Source organism: Pongo pygmaeus, chromosome 18 (genome assembly GCF_028885625.2).
Source record: "Pongo pygmaeus isolate AG05252 chromosome 18, NHGRI_mPonPyg2-v2.0_pri, whole genome shotgun sequence".
NCBI lineage: Eukaryota > Metazoa > Chordata > Mammalia > Primates > Hominidae > Pongo > Pongo pygmaeus.
This window is the reverse complement of record NC_072391.2, coordinates 16259052-16282875: the sequence shown is the minus strand read 5'-3', so window position 1 is coordinate 16282875 and position 23824 is coordinate 16259052. Positions and strand designations below refer to the sequence as shown.

The following is a 23824-nucleotide window of genomic DNA, read 5'->3' as shown; positions in this document are numbered from 1 at the left end:
CAGCTCCAAGGAGGGGTATAAATGCCACGCCACCTTCTCTCTCCTGGCTGGCTTTGAAGGGTACCTGTTCCTCCCCAGCCATGTCCTACCCTGAGGGAGCTTTCTTGGGGACACACAATGGCCAAGCAGAGTGGAAAGAACATGGCCCTGTAGTCCCTACACTGTGGGGTCCTGGCCATGGTACTTATCTCCTTTGAGCCTCGTCTGTGAAATGTTGTTCAGGTTGGAGATAGTGTCCATAAGTCGGTCCGCTCAGTTCCTGGCATCCAACACACACTGGCTGGTGCAAACATTTTGTCTCCATTATGCTCTCTCTACCCACTGAGCTATTTCAGCCTGTGGCCTCTGCAGCGAAGAATTTATGCTGGTTGTAGAGGCCGCAATTAAGGCAGTTAGAGGTAGTCCCACCTAATGCCACCACTGCTGCCATTAAAGCCTCTGAGAATGTCTAATCCAGACCCTGGGTGACCTTCACACTTGGAATCGAATGTGAAGGGATTCAGGGCATGGGGAGGGCATTCACTCGGTGATCACAAGGGAAGGGCACCGGGCATGCCATCTGTCAGCCCAGCAAGCCCCTCAGCTGGTCCAGGGCCCACACAACCCAAGCAATTGCTTAGAGGGCTGGGGAGGCACGGGGAGCGGATCCCAGGGAAGACTGAAATGTAGAGTGTCTGAGAGCACTCGGAATTCCTGGTTGGAATTCCACAGCTCAGTCTTGGCTTCTGAAATTATTGGCCTTGGGAGCTCTTTCAGGGCAGAACATGTCGGAACCCCATATCCTGTCTTTGGGTCCCATGGAGGGGGGTCCTGGCAGTAAACAGGTATGGGCAAGAAGATATTTTTCCTTTTTGTTTTTTCTCTTTGGACCTCAGATAAAAAAATGTGAGTGAAACCAAGGGTGGTGGCTCACACCTGTGATCCCAGCACTTTGGGAGGCCAAGGTGGGAGGACTGCTTGAGCCCAGGAGTTTGAGACCAACCTGAGCAACATAGTGAGAGCTTGCCTCTCACAATCCATGAATGAATGTATAAATAGATCCACCGCTCCATTCCGCCACGTGAGTGAATGCTCTTCCCAGCTCCTGGCATGCTGCCCTCACTGGTCTCTCAAGCCCTGTATTTATTCCCTCTAGTCCCTTTTCTCCCTGCCCCAGGCAGCTGCTCCAATAGCCTCAGCATGTATCTGTACATTTGTTTCCTTCCAGAATATGTGGGGTCATTGCATGTATTTTTCATTTCCTTCCATGGCATTGTGCTGTAGTCCTCATTCTTTAACTTGGTTCGCCCAGTGCCATGTTGCAGCTGCAGCCATGTTGCAGTGCCTACTTGCACTCTGCCTCTGGGACTGTTGATTCTGTTTTTGGAGTGTGCATTGGCGACATCTCCTTTGATGTAGCCCATACGGCCCAGAACGAAAATTCCTCTGGGGGAGATCCTCCAGGTGGAATTACAGGGTCATGTATTCTACTGTGTTTAATCTGACCAAATATTGATCGATTGCTCCCAAATATGGTAGTTTTACTCAGGGGTGTGTGCCTTGTGCTGAAGATGGATACAGGGATGAGATGGACCCTGGAGGCCCTTGCAGCAGATGGGAGAGAGTCAGGAACCTGTCAACAGATGAGGCCAAACTGCATAAGGAAGAGGCTGGGCGTGGTGGCTCAGGCCTATAAAACCAGCACTTTGGGAGGCTGAGGCGGGTGGATCACTTGAGGTCAGGAGTTCGAGACCAGCCTGACCAACATGGCGAAACCCTGTCTCTACTAAGAAGACAAAAATTAGCTGGGCGTTATGGCACCGGCCTGTAGTCCCAGCTACTTGGGAGGCTGAGGCAGGAGAATCGCTGGAACCCGGGAGGCAGAGGTTGCAGTGAGCCGAGATGGCCCCACTGCACTCCAGCCTGGGTGACAGAGTGAGACTCTGTCTCAAAAAAAAAAAAAAAAAGCAAGCATGAACTAGCCTTTTTCCTCCTCTCCTCCCCCACCCTCTAGCTGTCCAGCTTGCAATTTGCCTTGCCTGCAAAGTCAAAAGCAAAGAAAAAATAGGCTTTAGCTACAATAGAGCCCACAGCTTTCCTGCCATGGGAATCATCTGTTGTGTCCTGCCGAGGGCCAGCCTGTGCCAAGCACCGTGGAGGGTAGAGGGAGTCATCGCAGGCGGACTCCTGCCTGTGGGGAGACAAGCTGCCGTATCCAGCCCTTCTTGAGCAAAAGCACTCTCCCACAGAGTCTCACTCTGTCGCCCAGGCTGGAGTGCAGTGGTGCCATTTCGGCTCACCGCAACCTCTGCCTCCCGGGTTCAAGGCTTGGGTTCTGTTGAGACATAAAGATGAGATTCCATCCAACCACAAATTTCTCACTGTGCCAGGAGGAAAGTTTTTAGAACTCTGGTATTTTGGTTCACCCTATGTGAACTGCGGGACTAGTTCATTTTTTTATTTCTGTTTTTAGCAAAGCCGCAGGTCTCCTGTGGTCATGAATGCATGGGTCTTAAGAGGCAGGACAGCCTCATACTCCTGAGCTCAGGTGTGGAACTCAAGCAGACGTGGCTCTGAGCTCAGCTGGGTCACCTTAGAGAAGCCACTGAATCTGTTGGAGCCTCAGTTTATTCTTTTGCCAAATGAAGATATTACTGTTTCCCAAAGCTGTTGCAGGGGTATGCCGAGACAATGGAAGCAAACATTCCACATCGTGCTTGGCATGTAGGAAGCTGGTGATAAAGGTCCTATTATTGTTACAAGAAACACGTGTGAGGAGAGTGTAACTGGGCTTTCAGCTCTGTGTGGAGCCCTTGTTCCTTTTCTGAAATAGAGACACGCTTTCCTTCCTGTGTTTGCAGTTAAGTTTTGATTTGGGCACATCGTCATTGTGGATGCGCGATCAGGTTTTATTTTCTGTTCTAACATTTAGCACAGTTTAATGATACCGTGTGAATGCTGTGGTGTAGCCTCCGAGCTCTTTCATGGGTATTTCCCTCTTGAGCTGCCCAGGGACTGGGGCTATGATCTGTCATCCCCCCCTCCCCCGCAACTTTAGAGTAAGATCTTGAAAGCGATGGGGCTGAGCTCAAAGCCTCGGGCTCTCCCACAGCCTCCTATGGGACTTGAGAACTTGGGAGTTTGTTTTAGGTGGGCCAAGAAACCACTGGACGGCGTTGGGCAGGGCAGAGGAAGTGGTCGGGCCGCATAGAAGCGACTCAGTTCACAGTAGCTGTGACCGTTCACTGAGGGGTGTGTGCCTTGTGCTGGGCACTGAAGATGGATACAGCCGTGAGGAGGACCCTGGAGGGCCTTGCAGTGGATCGGGGAGAGTCAGGGATGTCTCAACAGATGAGGCCAAACTGCAGCTGGTTCTGGCTTCGTGGTACAGGCAGCAACCAGCTGTCCCCAGGGGATGTAGGGAGGCATTTGCGTTGGCCCCTAAGATTACGTTTAGGGTGTGAGCATCTCCTTGGTGGTGTGAAAGTGCCCAGGGAGTGGAGCCGTGCCAGGTGAGAGGGTGCGGCTGGAGAGGCAGGTGGGAGCTGGATGGTGAGGGCCCTTGAGTGCTCTGCAGGGAGCTTGAATCTCCCCATCACTGTTTACGTCCATCATGGAAGGCCCAGGGAATATATATATAGATAGATGTTTTAGGTTTTTGAGACAGGGTCTCCCTCTGTTGCCCAGGCTGGAGTGCAGTGGTGCGATCTCAGCTCACTGCAGCCTTGACCTCCCATGCTCAAGTGGTTTTCCACCTCCCATGGGGTTGTTTCGGAGTTTGCCATTGCTTCTTCACTTGACTGGCCCCTTCTCATCCGTGGGACTCACGAGCAGTACTGGAGGGAGACGGACATCCCATGGACACGCAGGTGGTTGATGGATTCTCTCTACCATGGGTGCCTGACGGAGGCTGGAGTACGTGCATGAACCATAGACTGTCCGTGCCTTCAGGGACAACTAGCTGCTGTTCACCTCTACTCACAGGGCCTGGCACAGAAGGGAAGTCAAAGAGCTGTCTGCTTAGATGGAGAACTGAATCCCATCCCATGGACTCAATCAATGCCTGGGGAGTGAGGGCGCGATGGCCTCTGCAGGGCGAGGCCTGTTTCCTCCCCTCCTCCCTCCTTCCCAGTCCGTCACCAAAGCACTTGCTTGGCAAGTGGTGGCAGAGCGGAGTTGCTGGGGTGAAAGAGTCGATGGGGCCTCGCTTCCCTCGTCCCCACAGAGGGCAGTGGCCCTGGCCTCCAAGGCAGTGTGTCCGCAGAGGTTTATGGGAGGGGAGTCCCAGCAAGGGTGTCTTTGACGTGCATCCCACCCTGCGCACCCCTTCCTCAGTTCTCTCCTCTCCTCTCTGACCCTGCCCTCCCTCATCCTCCCTTCCTCTCCCCTCCCTCCCCTCCCTCCCATACTTTCCTCTCTCCCTTGCCCTGCCCTACTGTGCCTGCCTTTCCCCTGCCCTGCTTGTTTTCTCCCCTCCTCTCCCGTCCCCTTCCTAGTGCTCCCTCCCCAGTCCTCCTGCCCTGCCCTTCTCTCCCTTTCCCTCCCCTTCTCTCCCTTTCCCTACCTGCCCTGCCCTGCCCTGAGCTGCTCTGCTCTCTTCTCCTCAGCCTTCTTCTGCCCTGCGCTGCTCTCGCCTCCCCTCCCCTCTACTCACTTCTCTTTCCTCCTCCCCTCTCCTCTTCCCTGCCCTGCCTTCCTCTGCTCTCTCCTTCCCTTCGGTACCCTTGCAAAACACCGTCAGATAAAGACCTCATCTCTCCCCTCTTCCGTCCGTGCCGTACATTCCAGGTGGTGATCACCTAGAAAAAGGCCTGGTGAACAAGCTGCAGGACCTGTTCCACCTCTCAGCCAGGCCCTTGTCCCGCTGGTTGGCCCAGATGGGAGCCTCAGGACCTTCCTCATGAATATTTGGGGCCAAGTCCCAGTATAAAGATTAGAACCGTTTTCTTTTCTAAATTTGCAATTGTATTATTTTCCCCAAGTTAATCAGGGGAGGCCACTTCGTGAAGCTTTGCTAACAGTGCCCAGTCAGCAGGTGATAAAAGGAGCTCTGTGACATTTGGGAAGCCACCGCTAGGAGGGCCACCATGTCCGAGTATTTGTTGCTCTCAGATGTCTCTGTCGAGAGTTTTTAAGTGGCAATAACAGGAATTTCTCTCGTCAGCTTCCCAATTAGCAACCGCACAGTGGGCTCCCCAGAAACCACTGCTCACGCCTGGGTCCTGGGAGCCCAGGTGCCCCCTGTTATAAAGCAGAGTTCACAGGTTTCATGGATTTGCCGTGGATTGCGGCTTGCTCCCTGCATCCCAGGGTGGCAGGATTGGGCCTACGGTTTAGACGAGTTCCACACCTCCCAGCTGGCTAATGCTTGAACGAAGAAAGGCAGATTTTCAATGCTCCACGGATAAAACAGAGTGGCTTTTTAAAATTGAAGCCTCAGAACTGTTTTTAGTCTCATAGAAGGAATAGCTGATTCTCACTCTCTGGCTTAAAATGCCTGTCACTCCTTGGGTAAAGTCCAGATTCTCTCATGTGGCTTCCTAGGGCTGCCCTAGCTCCCCCTACCTCAGGCCCCTCTGCTCCTGAATCTTGTGGTCTCCCTAAGCTACTGTCTTTGGCATCTTCAGGCTCCTCACTGCCCTGGAGCTGCCTTTCTCTCCCACTGTCGTAGAGCAGAGTGGATATAAGGGCACTGGCTCAGGAATCAGGCCTCTGGGGGGCCAGTTCTTGTTTCCACCCCCCACTAAGGAGTTGTGGACATGGGCGCCTCTGAGTCTCAGCTTCCTCCTTCTGAAATGGGAACATGAAAAAGCCCCTCTCTTGGCCGGACATGGTGGCTCATGCCTGTAATCCCAGCACTTTGGGAGGCCAAGACGTGTGGATCACTTGAGGCCAGGAGTTCGAGAACAGCCTGGCCAACATGGTGAAACCCCGTCTCTAGTAAAAATAGAAAGATTAGCTGGGCGTGGTGGCAAGCGCCTGTAATCCCTCCTACTTGGGAGGCTGAGGCAGGAGAATCACTTGAACCGGGGAGGTGGAGGTTGCAGTGAGCCGAGATTGTGCTGCTGCACTCCAGCCTGGACAACAGAGTGAAATTAGGTGTCTAAAAAACAAAAAAAAACAAAAAAAACAAAAAAAAAAAGAAAGAAAGAAAGAAAGAAAAAGGTCCCTCTCTCGATGGGCTGCTGAGAATAAATGAAATGATGCTTAAGCATAGGTGTGCCTAGCCCAGTGCCTGGCAGAGAAAGCACTCCACAAATGTTGCTAGTAACTGCCCCTCCTGCTGCTGCTACTAATAATGACGACTGTCATTATTATGTCACACAGTCCTGTGGGAGGGCTCCCTGACCCACATTCAGATGAGGCACCCTTGCCCCATTCTCCTCCACGGAAGACCTTGTGTAGCCCTTCATCAGGCGTGTGTTGTGGGCTTTGTCACACTGTTTTGTAATGATCGCTTTGCATGTCTTTTCCAGCTGACTGTAAGTTCCACGAAGGCAGGATCCGCAGGTCTCATTTATCTTTTAACTGGAAGTGCCTGGCTCACAGGAGGCCCCCAAAGAATGCATCCTGAATGAATCAACAAACGAATATATGTGACTGGAGAGCTGAATGAGCGGATGAATGATTGCAACCCATCCGCAAGTCACCCCTGAAATAGATCAGTCAGCTCTGAAATAGAACTCAAACCCATTCGCTTCTCCTTCCCTCCCCGGCCGCCACCATCTCTTGCCCGGATGACTGCAGCAGCATCCTTGCTGGCCTCTCTGCTTCCTGCATTACCTCCTCTGAATCTTCAGGTCTCGCCTCCGAAGTCACCTCCTCCCAGGTGCCTTCTTGTCCTAGCCACCCAAGCCAAGTCCATCTCTGTCCCAGCACTCTTTATGATGTATTCATGTATCTGCTTGTTGGCTCTACTGGATCTAAGCTCCGGAGGGCAGGGGCCACATCTGTTTGCCAATACGTTCCTTCAAGGCACGGTGCCTTGGACATATGCAGGCATGTGGCAGATAGTCACTGAGTGAACCGTGCAGGAGCCAGCACAATTAACACGGGTGCCAGTAACCAGCATGGGCGTAAATCTGTAACTCAATGGTGCACCACGAGTTAACTTCTCATTCATGTCACAGTCCACTGCAGATCAGGCGGCCCTCCTTTCTCCACGTGTGGGCTACATGATCCCAGAGAAAAGGGAAGGGGAAGCACGGGAGGGGAGGATGGCAGGGAATTTCCTTTTTTTCAGCTAGGCCTAGATGTGGCCTGCCCCAACTCCCATTACCTTACATTAACCGTAAGTCAGCCTATGGTTCTCGTCTAATTGCAAGGCATGCTGGGAAGCCTGGTTTGTCTTTGTGCCCAGAAAGAAGAAATGGGGTTGGTGAGCCAGTCTCATCAGAATGGGTATGAGACCAGGCGTGGTGGCTCACACCTGTGATCCCAGCACTCTAGGAGGCTGAGGAGGGAGGATCACTGAAGCCCAGGAGTTCAAGACCTGCCTGGGCAACATAGCAAGACCCCGTCTCCACAAAAACTGTAAAAATTAGCCAGACATGGTGGTGTGCACCTGTAGTCCCAGCTACTCTGGAGGCTGAGGCAGGAGGATTGCTTGAGCCTGGGAGGTCAGGGCTGCAGTGAGCCATGATTGTACCACTGCACTTCAGTCTTGGCAACAGAGAGATATCCCGTCTCAGAAAAGAAAAAAAAAAAAAAAAAAAGGTGCAGGATGGAATCTCATAGCCAGGAGGCCTTGTTGCTGGAGTCCTTGGTAGTCTAGTCAACATTCTAGAATTCTCTAGCCAGTGACAAGTTGCAACATCAGGTGACTTGAAAGCAGATATCTCTTAAGGGGGCTGAGCTGCCTGCTACTCCCAATAGACCAGACCTTTTTATTTTACAAAATACCTTGATGTTCCTTGATAAAAAGAAAAAGAACTTTGGAAATGCAGAATCACCTCTGTCTGTTCCGTAGCTCACACGAGGTGCGGCTCCTGGGGAGAGGCCCACTGAGGAGCGGGACATGCGTTGCAAAGACGCACTTATCAGAAATGAGCCAGGAAACAAAATTTGGGGAAATACAGGGGGCGGGGCCTGAGCTTTGGTTCCAGGAGCCTCGTCGTCTTGTTCACAGCATTCCGTCGTTTTAAAAATAACTATTCTTCATTTGATGATATCTTTATCTTCTTGAAGCTCAAAATAAAATTAACCTTTTCTGGAGGGAAGAAAAATATTCCTATTAAAATCGCCTTGAGTGTTCTTTTTGAAAGCGAGGCCCAACTCCCAGTGCCATCTATGAATAGCTCTCAGGCATCATTGACGATGGCGTTACGGTAGGAATGCTGCACAGAGTCACAGCAGGGCCATGGGCGGGCGGCGAGGACTCATTAGGCAGGCCCCAGAGGAGTCTGGCAGGTTCCGCGCGCTGGGCTTGCCTCCAGTCCTGTGGCTTCTCATCTGAATTTTGGCTGCTGCCATAGGAGCCCAACCAGAAAACTCACAGATCCCTCATGGCCCTTTAAGAGCTGGACACTCCTCAGGGTCATGGCCCTTCCTGGATGCCCTGTCTCCTCCTGGGAGCCCCATGTGACAGATGGGGCCTCTGAAGGCCTAGTTCCCCATCTTCACTCACTTGCTCCCTGGTGTTTGGCTCTCTTTGGAATCAGGGAGCTGGCTTCCAGGCCAGTCTGTCCACTCCACCACCAGGGATCTTTGTTCTCTCTCTCTGGACTTTGGCAACACCCTCCAGGCGATTCCTCCTGTGGCCTGCCTGGCCTTCCCTGATTTTATCCCCAGCAGGTATTTGTTCTCTCAACAAATGTGTATGGAGCCTCTTGGGATCTCCAGGCACTGTGTTAGGCTCCAGCGATAAAGGGATGAACCAGACAGATAAGGTCCCTGCCTTGGTGGAATTACCGTCTAGCAAGGGAGGTCGGGGAGCAAGCGAGAGGCCTGCAGTGAAGGAATGAGACTATCCTAGGAAGCAGCGAGTGCTTTGAAGAAAGGAGAATGAGGACTGCATCAGAGAGGGCCTGGGCGACCTCCACTGCATGTCCTGAGAGGTCTCTCGGAGGAGGTGGCACAGGAGCAAAGACCAAAATGGCAAGGCCTTCTGGGACATCCCAGACAGAGATGGGAGACATCAGGAGACTGTGTGCTGGACATGAGAAGAAACTTGGGGCTGCTAACATATTGCAGTGTTGGTGAGGGTCGGGGAGGGAGGCACTGGGGAGAAGGTGACATGAAGAGAGGTTAGCAAGGCATGCTGGGGCCACACGGCAAGGTTCCCATGAGCCACGCTAGTTTAGTCATGTGTGCCTGGAGGTGGACAAAGTGCATGGGAGCCATTGAAGAATTCCAATAGCAGAGGGTCGTGATGGAGTTTTGAGAGCTCTCTCTGCCTAAGCTGCCTACACCCTACTGTCCCCAAGCATTCCTTCTCAGTGTTTATCAGATCATCGACCTCATGCCCCCCACCTCCGGCTGGCTTTGTTCCCTGGTCTGTGTGGCTCTGCATGGTTTTACTGCTGCTGACACTGCAGTCTTACATCTCTGGAGCCGCTAAACCCAGCCACACTGGCTGCCTCCTGTTCCAGCAAGCCAAGCTCCTTCTGCCAGGGGGTTTCTTCTTTGCATTTGCTGTTCTTTCCACTTGGCGTGCCCTTCCCCCACCCTCAGGGCACCGCCTTGACCACCTGATGGCCACATGCCTTTCCTCCAGGAGCCAGCTAAAGCACCAGCTTCAGGGGCTGCTTCCTTGCAGTGAAACGCTCTCTCCAGCCCTCCTGGAAACGTAGATATTCCTCCCTGTGAGCTTCCCTGAGCACCTGTAGGTTCCATCACAGCACTTGCCCAGCCTGTCCCCACCGCCTCCTGCACATTTAAACTCTTCGAGGGAAAGGATCCCAGCTAAACATCTGTGGATCATCAGCACCTGTCACAGGCCTGGTGGGCCATGTCGGCTACCAGGTGCTGAGCCTGGGTTATCACCAGTGGGGTAGGAGCTACCCCATCGCTATCTTGCAGATGAGAAACGGAGATTGCAGGGGATTTCGCTGCATTCCCACAGAGCCGGTAAATGGTACCGCAGGTCTCTGCCAGCCTCAGGGAATGTCACCTTGTGATGTGAAGTAGATGCAGTGTAGCCTCTGGGATGCATTTCTAGGGCCTCGGCTGGTCATACTGCCTGTGCAAGGGGTATAAATCAGGGCTTGCAAATGCACTGGCCCACGGAGGCCGCCAAGCAGGGGAGCAGGCTGGGCAGAGTGACGGCGCTATGTGGTCCGCTAATTAGGCACTCCCGGCTTAGCCCCTACCCACTGGCAGGCTGCTCATTATTTAAAGGGAAGCCAGAAATCTGGCTTTTATGCAGAAATCTCCTGGTTTTAATGTTTCAGAACATCGCTTAGGCCATACGAAACATACCTGTGGGTCACAGTTAGTCTGTGGACCTCCGTGAGCAGCTTGTGAAAACGGTGGCACCATGTCCCCCAAAAGGTCAGAACCCAGGTGATCCCAGGGGGAGTCCAGTCTGAACAGTATCGCATTCAACCTATTAAAGAATGGATAAAGAGGTACACTGTAACTCCTCTTTTAAAATTCCAGAAGCAGCAGGCACATTTGAAAACTCAAACGTTTAAACACAGGCTAGGTCTTAGATAACACCAACGAGTCATCATTAATTTTGTTAGAGGTGATTATGCCATTGTGGTTAAATGGGAAAATGTTGTTAATTTTTCAGAAATACACACTGAAGTATTTAGGAGTAAAATGTCATGACTATAATTTACCTTAAAACACCTTAGCAGAAAGGTAAAAATGATGACACAAATATGGAAAAGAGTTAACACGTTTTAGACAAAGTATTGTGGGGATTCATTAAAATTTGCGCTGCTTTTTGCCTTGTTTAAAATTTTTCAGCGAGGCGTGATGGCTCACACCTGTAATCCCAGCACTTTGGGAGGCCGAGGCAGGTGGATCACCTGAGGTCAGGAGTTCGAGACCAGCCTGGCCGACATGGCGAAACCCTGTCTCTATTAAAAATACAAAAATTAGCCAGGCATGGTGATGCAAGCCTGGAGTCCCAGCTACTCAGGAGGCTGAGGCAGGAGAATCTCTTGCACCACTGCACTCCAGCCTGGGCGAGAAGGCAAGACTCTGTCCCCCCTGCAAAGAAAAAAAAATCACAATAAAAAGGTAAGAAAACAAAACACAGTCACAGGCAAGAATATAGCCTTCCATGAATTATTCTGAGATTTTCCACACTTCTGAGGTCACATTCTACCGAGTCCTGTGCCGCGATTCAGACCAAGGTGTCTGCACCTCTAGGGTCAGAGTGAGACCTGAGGGAAAAGTGCCCGGGGCGGAAGATGAGTCAGGCAGCCCCGTCTGCCCCTGGACCCAGATGTCAGGCTTCCTCCTCTTCACACGGCAGATGGCTTCTCCTAAAGCCAACCTGGAAGTAGAGTTTCAAAGAACTGAACCCCGCTTTGGGGAAGTCTGCTGTAGAGGAACCTGTGGGCTTTTCTTTGGAAGGTTGAAAGTTGTCTTCTGTACTGGCGGCGGCTGTCCCTGCTGCCTGATGGAAGGCCCTGCTCAGCCACCTCCTAGTTCCTCACCGTTCTGAAATTCAGTGAGCAGCCTTGGCTGTGCTGTAGGGACACAGGGCAGGGAAAGCTCTGAGAACGGAGCGTGAGTGAAGATGTCACAGACATCAATGGATAAAGAAAATTTGGTTTATATACACCATGGAATACTATCAGCCATAAAAAGGAATGAAATCATGTCTTTTGCAGCAACTTGGATGAGGCCAAAGGCCATTATTCTAAGTGAAGTGACTCAGGAATGGACAACCGAATCCCATGTGTTCTCATTTATAAGCGAGAGCTAAGCTATGGGCATGCAAATACATACAGAGTGATATAATGGACTTTGGGGACTCAGGCGTGGGGGAGGTTGGGAGGGGGGTGAGGGATAAATGACCACATATTTGAGTACAGTGCACACTGCTCAGGTGAAGGGGGCACTAGAGTTTCAGAATTCACCACTAAAGAACTCGTTCAAGGCCGGATGCAGTAGCTCACGCCTGTAATCCCAGTACTTTGGGAGGCTAAGGTGGGCGGATCACTTGAAGTCAGGAGTTCGAGAACAGTCGTCACTACTAAAAATACAAAAATTAGCCAGACATGGCTATGTGTGTGCCTGTAATCCCAGCTACTTGGGAGGCTGAGGTAGGAGGATTGCTTGAACCTGGGAGGCGGAGGTTGCAGTGAGCCGAGATCGCGCCGTTGCACTGCACCCTGGGCGACAGAGTGAGACACCTCTTCAAAAACAAAACAGAAACAAAAAAAAACTCTTTCTGTAACCAGAAATCACCTGTACCCCCAAAAATTATTGAAATAAAAAAATCAGATTTTTTTTTTTTAATTCCAATTGCTGCGATATTGGATGTTCTTAGAGCAGAACCTGGCTTAGGTTTCCAGGGAGCAGCTATTGTGAAGAGTGAGCACTTGGGAGGGACTTGGGATTCCTCCAGGGGCCTCTGGGACCTGGGTGAGCGAGGCAGATCAGACTCATGGATGGAATTCTCTAACCTTCATTTTGGGGGTGGGGGGGTTCACCTTCCTTGGGCTCTGTAGCACCACCCCACATACAGCAGGAAGAACCATCTCTGATCTCTCCTCATTGCTTTAGAGTGTTTTGAGCATTTCCCTTCCAAAAAAAGAAAAATCTTCACAAGTTCTTGCAGGGCTGATGAGCTCCTTTCTTGTATTCCTGTAGCAGAGTCTATCAAGCTGCCTTGAGGGTTTCTTGTGCAGATTAAAAACTAGGCTTCGTGAGCTCCCTTGGGCACTAGCCGGGCATCTTAACCACCTTCCCAAGGAAAGGCATCTCATTGTTTAATGGCGAGTTGAAACTTGGCAACCGAAGAGCACAAGCAGCATTCAGACTGGGTGAGCAGAGGCTCCAGCTTGGGTTGGAGCACCCTGGGACAACCTTGTCTAAATGTCTTCTCTCATTCGCATATAGTCCACCTCCTGCCAGGCTGTGAGATGTTAGCCACCAGCTGGACTGATGGTGACGCTGGAGTGGCTCTCAGCAGTGTTTGAGAGCTGCCACCCCTCTGGAGGAAGGTCCCCCACTGAGGCTGCTCATCAGAGGTGGCTTTGGACAAGAAGACTTTGTTGTGACTTTGGAGTGACCCAGAGGGGCCCCTGCTGGCATAGATGCTCCACGGTTCCATCTCCCACCTGGTGCTTGCAAGAGGCTTGCCAGAGAAAATATAAGGATACCCAGTGAAATTGGAAGTTTAGATAAACCAATAATTTAGTAGTGTAAGTGTATCGCAAATACTGCATGGAAAGGTTTCCTTGTATAGAACATACTTTTTGCTGAAAAATTGTTCATTGTTTATTTGAAGTTCAAATTTCACTGGGTGCCGTGTATTCTCATTCGCTCAATCTGCCAACCCTGGCTCAAAGGTGCCTGTTAAGAAAGACTCTTCTTGCCATGCTCGGGGCCTTGGCAGAGCTTTGTGGGAACTCTTCTCTTCTTTTTATTCTGATTTTGATTTTTGATTTGTTTTTATTTTTTAGAGTCAGTGATATGGTTTGGATTTGTGTTCCTACCCAAATCTCCTGTCGAGTTGTAATCCGCAGTGTTGGGGGTGGGGCCTGGTGGGAGGTGACTGGATCGTGGGGGTGGATTTCCTCCTTGCTGTTCTCATGACAGTGAGTTCCCGTGAGATCTGGTTGTTTAAAAGTATGTGGCACCTCCCGCTTCACTCTGTTCCTCCTGCTCCAGCCACGTAAGACGTGCCTGCGTCCCCTTTGCCTTCTACCATGTTTGTAAGTTTCTGAGGCCTCCCGCACCACGTTTCCTGTACAGCCTGCGAAACCATGAGCCGGTTAAGCCTCTTTTCTTTATAAATTACCCAGTCTCAGGTAGTTCTTCATAGCAGTGTGAGAATGGACTAATAGAGTCAGGGTCTAACTGTCTCCCAGGCTGGAATGCGGTGGTGTGATCATAGCGTACTGTGCACTCTACCTCTCGGGCTTAAGCAATCCTCTTGCTGCAGCCACCCACGTAGCTGGGACTACAGGTGCACACCACCATGCCTGGCTACTTTTTTCCATTTTTTGTAGAGATTGGGCCTTGTTATGTTACCCAGGCTGGTCTCAAACTCCTGGGCTCAAGCGATCCTCCTGCCTCAGCCTCCTAAGGTGCTGGGATTACAGGCGTGAGCCACCACACCTGGCCTGTGGGAGCTCTTCACCGGGGACCAGGGCATGTGATGCTAGGCGGTTTTCCTAGGTGCTGACAGATTGTGACTGAGACCCTGCCTTGGGCCAGCTCTGTGCCTGCACACAGGGAGAGCAGAGACGAGTGCTCCACCCGATCTATGGGGCCTCCTGGGTGAGGTACTGAGGCATGCTGCAGACTGCAGTTTCCTCATCTGTTACGTGCCGTCGTCATAGAACATTCCTCCTCGTGTTCTGTGAGGTTGGAATGACCCCGTTCCTCCACTGCCTTCTCTCAGCTCTTTGTTTCTTCACCTTGCTTGGTCTTCAGTCCAGAAGGAGCGTGACCGTGTCAGAGAAAGCCTTTCCCAGCCCCGACACTCACTGCCCAGGGTGTCTCTGTTACAAGCCAGGGGCTATTAGCACAGATGCATGGAGCAGGACCGGCTATGAATGTGTGGGGCCCAGGCCAACGTGACAGTGTGGAGCCCCTGGTTCCAAATTAATGAGAATGTCAAGGTGGGCAGCAGCTTACCATGCAGTCCCAGTGTGGACCCTCTGTGACAGCTTGGGTTGCACACCAAGCAAGCTGGCCCTGCCCAGAAACACCAAGCAGACACAGGGGTGGGATGGGGTCTGCAGGATGAGTGAGGGGGTTCTGGATCACAGAGCCCCTGATCACTGAGTGGTGGAAACTGCTGAGACCTGGGGACCTGTGCCTGCCTTCTGGGGCCACGCTGCACAGTCCAGCCTGGTATGGCTCTGTGGGCGGGGCCATGGTACCATGCTTCCTAGGTTTTTTTTTGTGAGATGGAGTTTCGCTCTTGTTGCCCAGGCCGGAGTGCGATGGCGCCATCTTGGTTCACCACAACCTCTGCCTCCCGGGTTCAAGCGATTCTCCTGCCTGCCTCAGCCGAGTAGCTGGGATTACAGGAACGTGCCACTACGCCCGGCTAATTTTGTATTTTTAGCAGAGAAACATGGGGTTTCTCCATGTGGGTTAGGCTGATCTCAAACTCCCAACCTCAGGTGATCCGCCCGCCTCGGCATCGTGGACCACGCGTCCTAGTTTTTCAAGAGAATATGGAAATTGTTTATTAATAAAATCTCTTTATCAGTGGCAGTTGTTTTGTATTTCGAGAAACTCCCCTGAAGGCAAAGTTAAGCCTGCGCTCTGGAGTGGCATTTGGTGTAATTGATAATTACTCGCTGACCTGTGTGGTCGCTGGATTGATTTGTGTCTCCCTCGCTGGCCTGTGAACTCCACGAAGGCCACAGCAGTTGCGTTCATTGTTCTACGCCGACCCCCAGCACCACATTCGGCACATTTTGGTGCCCCATAAATAATCGTCCCATTTGAATAGGAACACACCAGATAGAGGTATTGGACCTGCTTTTCCTCTGCTTAATAATAATATTGTGGGTATCTTTCTTGTTATTACATGTGATACTACATGTAAGGGCTTAGGGACCATTCATACAACGTAGTTGCTCAATCAGTGTTGGCTGCCTGGATGGCGCTGATGGGTGATCGCCTGTTCTATGGGGTCGTTTCTGACCAGGTGAGGAAGACGTACCTGAGCGAAGATGTTTTGTGTTTTCTCAGGATGCCAAGTTTGTGGAGGAACGAAGAAAGCAGCTCCAGAATTACCTGCGCAGCGTCATGAACAAAGTCATCCAGATGGTCCCCGAGTTCGCCGCCAGCCCCAAGAAGGAGACCCTCATCCAGCTGATGCCCTTCTTCGTGTAAGTACCACTCCCACGGGCACGCGCCGCCAGCCCTGCCAGCACTTCTTTCTCGGTCGTTTTGGAAGGTCAGGCAGCACAGCGGCTCACCGTGATGCCCTGATCGCCATGGGACCCAGGCGAACTCCAGGGGCTGTTCCGGGTGCCAAGATGGAGGCTGGGCCTCAGCGCTTTGGAGCTTCTAAAGGGATGGGAAGAGAGCAGGCCTGCAAATGAGCATTGTTGACTTGAGGCTCACAGATAAACTTGGGGCTCTGTGATTTTGTACTTTCACACATTTCGACCAAGGAAAGATTCGTTTTCTATGCAGCCCACAGGTGCTCCAAAACTGAAACAAATTGTGTCAGTGTTTCTCTAGCTTGGTTAATGAACCCAAGGAAAAGTTCTCCCAGACTCCTACCAGTATTGACTTAAATTATTTTTATATGAGTTTTACTTAAAAATGAACATTAATATTATTTAAATGCCTTCTTCTCTCTTGAAAAAAGTAAAAAAAAAAAAAATTAAAAGAGTTTACATATATGCACTTAGAAAATCATTATACTTCAGGCCGGGCACAGTGGCTTACGCCTGTAATCCCAGCACTCTGGGAGGCCGAGGCAGGCAGATGACCTGAGGTCGGGAGTTCAAGATCAGCCTGGCCAACATGGTGAAATCCTGTCTCTACTAAAAATACAAAAATTAGCCAGGTGTGCAAAAATTAGCTGGGCATGGTGGCGGGCGCCTATAGTCCCAGCTACTTGGGAGGCTGAGGCAGGAGAATCGCTTGAACCCAGGAGGCAGAGGTTGCAGCTCACTGAGATCGCGCCACTGCACTCCAGCCTGGGTGACAGAGCAAGACTCCACCTCAAAAAAAAAGAAAAGAAAAGAAAATCATGACACTTCAAAACTGTCAGTTAACCCAACGGATGCTGCTGTTTTCAAGAAAGCTAATCTTGGCTCGAAATGTCATGCGGTGACTTCTTTTCGCCTGCCACATGCCAGGCGTGCTGACTTCATCCACCCCTTTGCTCTGGTGCCATCGCTGGGAAACATCAGGCTGTCCTTTTGATGTCACTGCTTTGCCACTGATTAGTCCACTCTGTTGTTGTAACCTGGGAATGCTGACATTTACATCCTTGGAATTAGGGGAACCAAAACCATCGAGCCCGACTCGGTTTTTATAGTCTTCAGATGTTACGGAATGTAATTCTATTATTTCTAAAATCTTATCGTGATAGAAACACAAAACGTAAAAATCCATAGAGAAGACCTGTGGGATTGGGACTCATTCGAGAAGCACTGTTCTGGGTCGGTGTGATTTGTATGAAATGCTGGGGTAAAATAAGAGTTTCCTGTCACTGTAGCTCTTTAACGGTTGTTCTAATGGTGATGCTGGGTTCAAAACGGAGGGTGCATTTCTGCTCCCCTCTGTGGGGTGCACCTTTGGTAGCCGGCTTCTGTGGGGTGTGTGCCTGTCTGTGGGGTGTGCCCAGCAGTACCATCCAGATAGACATGAGCAGCTGCCCATCTTCCCTGCCTAGGCCCTTTGAAATTGTCTCCAAGATGGTTGCTTAGATTTTCTAATTGTTCCGGGGTTTTTGTGAGAAGACATCATAGTATCGTGCTGCCTGTGATAAGAGGTGCCTTTTTATCGTGAATAGAAAACAGTTTCTAGAACGCTTTATTTTTCTTTTCTTCTTTTATTTGTAATGTCAGGGCCTTGATCTCAGTGTTTAGAAATGGCCGCGATAGTTCACCTGAGGAGTTCCCATTCTCTTAGAGGCATCCCCATGGCCCAGGGTGCACGGGGGAATGAGCCAATCGCGGAGTCATCGCGCATCGGCTGAATTCCCTGGTGAAAACTGAGTTAGCGAGTTGTTCCTAAGATACTCCTGATGCTGAGAGTGAGCAGGAGGCGCTGCCCCAGCCGCAAGTCAGTGTCCCCCACCCCCTGCGGGGCTTCACAACCCAGGCATCTCCGGTCCAAACATTCGCGTGCTGAATTGTAGAAAGTGCACGTTAATGCGAGCCTCTCGGCGTGATGTGAATCTCAGCCATGCTGGTTGCCATCAGTCAGCAGTGAGAGAGAAACCTTTTGTGCCTAATTAGCACGCAGAACACAAGGTTCGATTTATGGACTTTTCAAAACAAGAATTTTAGTGGGAGACTGTGGCAAATGACAGAGTGTTGACACTGGAATTTTGACTACATGTTGGTCTAGACCCCAGTTGAAATTAAACAGCTCTTTTAATAAAAGCTCTTTGGCTTTCTTTACTGTTCCAAATCACACTGCCCCCTTCTTCTTCTTCTTCTTCTTCTTCTTCCTTTTTGAGCAGGATGGGATTACAGGTCGGAATGTACGGATTGTTTCATTTTGGGGTAATGATGGATGAGCCACAGCCAAGCCTTACCCGTGCTGATGAATCTCCATGTGATCGTGTCATTTCTCCATGTGCTGCCCACAGAAAGCAGCGAGACTGCTGTCTCAGCTGGAAAGCTGAGCCTGAGAGATTTTTGGTAAAAAAAAAAAAAAAAAAAAAAAAAAATCTCCCGGCTAAGGAAAAAACCCCCAAAGCATAATTATTCTTATAAATCTTGACAGATTTTCTTCTTGGTTCTTTCAAATGTTGACTTAGGATCTGAAAAGTCCGTTTGAGTTACTGAACGTAACTGGATTGTTCACTAAAGACAGGGCCCCCCATTTTCCTGTGGATGCCAGCCTTCCGTTTCACAGCACCCATCTCATCTCGTCTTCTGGAGAGCCAGTGAAATCTATTTCATAGTGATGAGGAAAGTGAGGCTTAAAGGGGTGACCTGGCTGGTCCCGGGGTCCCCACCCAGCACATGGGGATCCTAGGGTGTTTGGCACCGTAGCCCATGTTTTTGGGATGGAGGTGGGAAGCCTGCAGCCTGTGGACTGAGCCTGATTCTCCAACTTATTTTATTTAGCCAGTATAGTGGGGTTTTGTTTTGTTATTTGTTTTTCTTCTTTTTTTTTTTTTTGAGACAAAGTCTCACTCTGTCACCCAGGCTGGAGTCCAGTGGCGTGATCTCGGCTCACTGCAAGTTCTGCCTCCTGGGTTCATGCCATTCTCCTGCCTCAGCCTCGCGAGTAGCTGGGACTACAGGCGCCTGCCACCACGCCCTGCTAATTTTTTTTTTTTATTTTTAGTAGAGACGGGGTTTCACCGTGTTAGCCAGGATGGTCTCGATCTCCTGACCCCGTGATCCCCCTGCCTCGGCCTCCCAAAGTGCAGGGATTACAGGTGTGAGCCACCGCACCCGGCCTGTTATTTATTTTTCTTAATTCAAGTACTTGCCAACATCAAAAAATTAGAAGGTGTCAGATAAAAAAAATCCAGACGTCAAGCTTCTTTTTTTTGAGACAAGTTCTCACTCTGTTGCGCAGGCTGGAGTGCAGTGGCACAATCTTGGCTCACTGCAACCTGTACCTCCTGGGTTCAAGTGATTTTCCCGCCTCAGCCTCTGAATAGTTGGGATTACAGGCATGTGTCACCACGCTCAGCTAATTTTTGTATTTTTTATAGTAGAGATGGGGTTTTGCCATGTTGGCCAGGCTGGTCTCCAACTCCTGACCTCAGGTGATCCACCTACCTCGACCTCCCAAAGTGCTGCAATTACAGGTGTGAGCCACCACGCCCAGCCTAGCTTCTCTTGAACAATCAGAAGAATTGGTCACAGCCCTATTCCCCCACTCTCCCACACTTGGGTGCCCCATGTCCACTGAACCCCCATCTCCTGTTGTCTCCTGGGCACTGAGCCAGCATCCCGTCCATGCTGTTTGCCTGGTTATGTCATACACTTGGGTGGATCACTTGCCTGCATGACCACCTGGCTCTGGAGTTTGCAGTCCTGGCTCTTCCCTGCTGCTCCCGCGGCCCCTCCATTTGAATCTGCGGACATCCACGTTACTCATGGTGCATTTGGTTTGCACACTGTGCCCCCGCGTGTTCTATGAACAGGGCCGCTGGCCAGCTTCAGGAATGGTGGTTCCATTCCGGTTTGGGAAATGAGAAGGTGGCCGGGAAAGATACAAACCAGTGGGTAGAAATTGCTTGTGTTTTTCCTCACAAATATTACTTAAAACTTTCAGTCCAGTATTAGACGGGACCTACTTTCACACACACTCTTCCATTTTTTAATTCCATTTGACGTGTCCATATTCCACTGTGTTCTGTAAGAGGCATCATGACTTCTAAGCAATCTGCCATCTGCACAAATCTGAGTAGAAGAATCGTCAGGTTGAGTTTTTCCTCCCAGTCTCTCTGCCTCCCGTTGCCTCCATTGCTAATGCCAGCTCTGAATTGGAAAGTAGGCCGGTGGGAAGTGGGGCATTTCTTTTCTATTTTGAACTCTGTATATCAGTGTGGCCCGGGGGGGACCAGAGTCTACTCCCCAAGACAAGGAACAGATGAGTGCCAGCCTCCCAACGCCCACATCTTTTGGAAGCCCCGTGCTGTGTTCGTCATCTGACATTTGGGGAAAGGGTGGTTACTGAGAGATGTGACACTTTGCAGATGGCGGAGATCCCCGGGGAGATGTGAGGTACAGTTCGTGGAGGGAGGCTCGGACTCCAAGAATTCGCTCAGTGAAACTGGACCGCAAATCTGTGACAGCTTCAGTGATTTGCTGTGCTGTCATTTAGCGCATTATTAAAATGGTTTTCTGCAGAGTAATTTAACTTTGAGAAATACATTATGTTCTGGTGCTCCTTGAGGAGAGAGAAAGTTAGGGGGCTGGAAGGTGGCAGAGTAATGTAGGTCACAGCACAAATTCCCAAGTGGATTTTCAGCAGAAAACCCAGTCTGGGTTGCCCCCGCCCCCACCCCCATTTGTTGCTGCATTCTCTCTTAGGGTTGCGAAATCTATCCATTTTTTGCTGAAATGTGAGCTGCCTTGTTCTCCCAGTGAGCAGGTTACGTTTAGCTCAGCGATGCCACACCCTGACCTGTGCACTGCTAGGGGTCACTTGAACGTAAGCTGCTTTGCAAGTCACTGCTAACAGGAAGTAGCAACTTTTGACTTCCCTTGTTTTGTGGACTGGCCAGAACTTTCCAGACTCCAAAGTCCTCAGCATTGCCCAGTTGCCAGTAAGGAGTGGTGATGCCGTGCAAGAGATCTCAAACCTGCAGGCCTACTGGTTAGGTGTGTGTTCAGTAAAATGTCCATGCGCGTGACTTTCCATGGGCAAGCGTGTCCCAGTTCGGCACCGTTCCAACTACTCCCTGTTGCTTTTCCTTTTGGCGTGCTCTGCTGACTTACATCAGCCACCTGGCCCTCTAAGGCAGGTGAGTTTGAGACCCCTGGTAGCCACATGGAAAGTGTGGTGTTGATTTTGGAGTTGCTGATAGTCTTTGGCTCTTCCACTAAGGAGGAAAGTGGTCTTTTAGAAGCTTTTAGAACAGCGCATCACACATAGTAAGCACCGTATGTGTGTCACTGTTTCTGCCAACAGAAAGGGAGCCTCGGGGAGGGAGATTGTGGGGAGCAGATATTTTAGGGAAAGTGATGAACTTCTAGTGTGGAAAAACCCTGAAACACTACAGAAAGATAGAAGATGAGGAAGTAAATAGCACCCACCCCGTGCACACCTACCCTTGCACTCACTGTCAAGTCTCTTGTGTAACTGCAGAAATCATCAATATTTATGTAAGTCAAATAGAAACTCCACTGTTCTGAAATTTGCCTTTCTTTTTTTTGGGGGGGGAACAGTTTCGCTCTTGTCGCCCAGGCTAGAGTGCCATGGCACAATCTCAGCTCACTGCAATTTCCGCCTTCCAGGTTCAAGCGATTCTCCTGCCTCAGCTTTCGAAGTAGCTGGAATTACAAGGGGCTGCTACCATGCCCAGCTAATTTCTGTATTTTTAGTAGAGACGGGGTTTTTTCATGTTGGCCAGGCTTGTCTCAAACTCCTGACCTCCAGTGATCCACTCGCCTTGGCCTCCCAAAGTGCTGGGATTACAGGCGTGAGCCACCGTGCCTGGCCACCTTTCTTAATTTAATAAAACTGGCTCAGTCCTTCTGAAAGCTAATAGTATCCACTGTAATGGCTGTTTCATAATTTATTTCACCATTGCTCTACTTGAACAGTTAAGAGGTTTCCAGATTTTTCTCCCCCAGACTGTAGTCTGGAACATCTCAATGGATACACATTTTGGCAGGTAGAGCTACAGGCTTGATGTCTAGAAGCCATTCTGGCTTAGAGGGTATGTGCATTTTAAATTTTTCCCGACATCACTAAAGCCCACTCTCTTATACCAATTTGATATGCAGGGTTTGATCTGGATCGAAGGGGAAGCCACTCTTTCCAGGTGTGCAGAACAGCTGCAAGAAGCAGGGAGCCCCAAGTCATCCCCTGTGGCTGGGAACAGGGCACTTGGCCCTATGATCAGGGCGCACTGGGACCTGGGGTGGAGGTCTTGGTCTCTGGGGGCTGGAGCCGTTGCAGGTGTGTGAGCTCAGGGCTGTGCTTTCCGAAGAGCACGCCAGGACTGGGTATAGTGGATGGATTGGGAGATGGGCTAGGGTGCCCTGATCATGTTGCAGACAGAAGGCAAGGAGGGCCTGAGCCAGATGGCCAAGAGGAACGGGGGACCTGGGTTTGGAAGGCCCTACCAAGAGGGGACATGGGGCCCCACTGTCTCAGGTGTGTAGCACCACCTGCCTCATGGTCCTCATGGCAAGGGGGCAGCAGCGGCATTGCCATTCTCTGGGATGAGGACGATGAGACTTGAGTAGGTGACTAGGCTGCCCGCTGGGGCAGTGGAAGGGGAGCAGCAGAAGATGCCGAGTTTTTGAGGCTGAGTATCTGGGTGCAGAGAGGTCAAGGGGACAAGGAGGGGAAGCCCACTTGGGAGCAGATGAGTTGAAAAGGAAGCGTTGGGGTCAGAAACCGGTCTATGTGCATCCTGAAGGCAGGCCGAGAGCCAGGCGAGAGCAGAGTGAACGTCTCCTAGGATGGCCGCCTCTGAGCTGGCTTCAGGTGGCAGTTTCTCCCAGGCATGCCTCAGGAAATGTATGTCTTCTCCCATCTCCCATCACAAGAAAAACCAGTCAAGAGGTTGGAGAAGTGTGTTATAACCATCCTGCTGAAAATTAAGGTGTAGCAATCACAGTTTGGAGGAATTCACAGCGACAGAGTAGAGGCAGGAGCAGGAGGTGTCACCACACGGAGCTGCAGGTCTGGGTCGTCGTTTGCAGCAACCAGGACAGGAAAATGTGGGAGAGACGTGGTCACGATCTCATTAGTCAGGATTGCCTTGCACTGATGCCATGTTCTAACTGTGTGTTCCTGGCTCTGTCTACTGCAAACAATGAATCATTCTTGCAAATAAATACTAATATGTTTATGTGAATTGTATACTTTCTGTGAGTGGGATTCCAAGAAGTAACAAGTTTTGGAAGCACAGGAAGTTCTTAAATTGGCATTCTGGACACCGGAGTCTGTAGCGCCATGAGCCTTGCTAGCAGGTGCCCATGTTGCGTGATTCTTTCAGCAGCACCCAACAGCGTTCACTTGTGTTTCCCAGCGTTTGTATATTCATTCTGGGCTATCGTGTTTTGCAAATCCTACTAAACTCAATATTATTAAGCAAACAGTTTTAGATTTCTATGATGATAGATAAGTAGTGGGAAGGATGTTAGTAATAATTTAAGAGTCACTTATGATTTGGAGAATTCCTAAGAACTTGCAGGCATTCTGACTTCACCATCTCAAATTCCAGTGCCTCTCAGGAATTTGGAAACACTCTTTGGGATGCAATTTCCTGATCTAAAACATGGAATTGGCTGACATATGGGGGATCGCAGAGGTTACGAGGTCGGGGTTAGGTGCCCAAGGAAAGAGAGGGCAGGAAGAGGTG

At 50.5% G+C, this 23824-nt stretch overlaps 1 protein-coding gene across 7 annotated transcripts in view; it reads left to right on the top strand.

The window, feature by feature from the left end:
• Positions 1–23824, top strand: part of SNX29 (sorting nexin 29) — a 584951-nt gene that overhangs the window by 520004 nt on the left and 41123 nt on the right. For all 7 annotated transcript variants that reach the window (XM_054453330.2, XM_063654331.1, XM_063654334.1 and 4 more), the window contains one exon: positions 15820–15959. In XM_054453330.2, coding sequence (XP_054309305.2) covers positions 15820–15959 — 140 coding nt within the window. The remainder of the gene's footprint in view (positions 1–15819; positions 15960–23824) is intronic.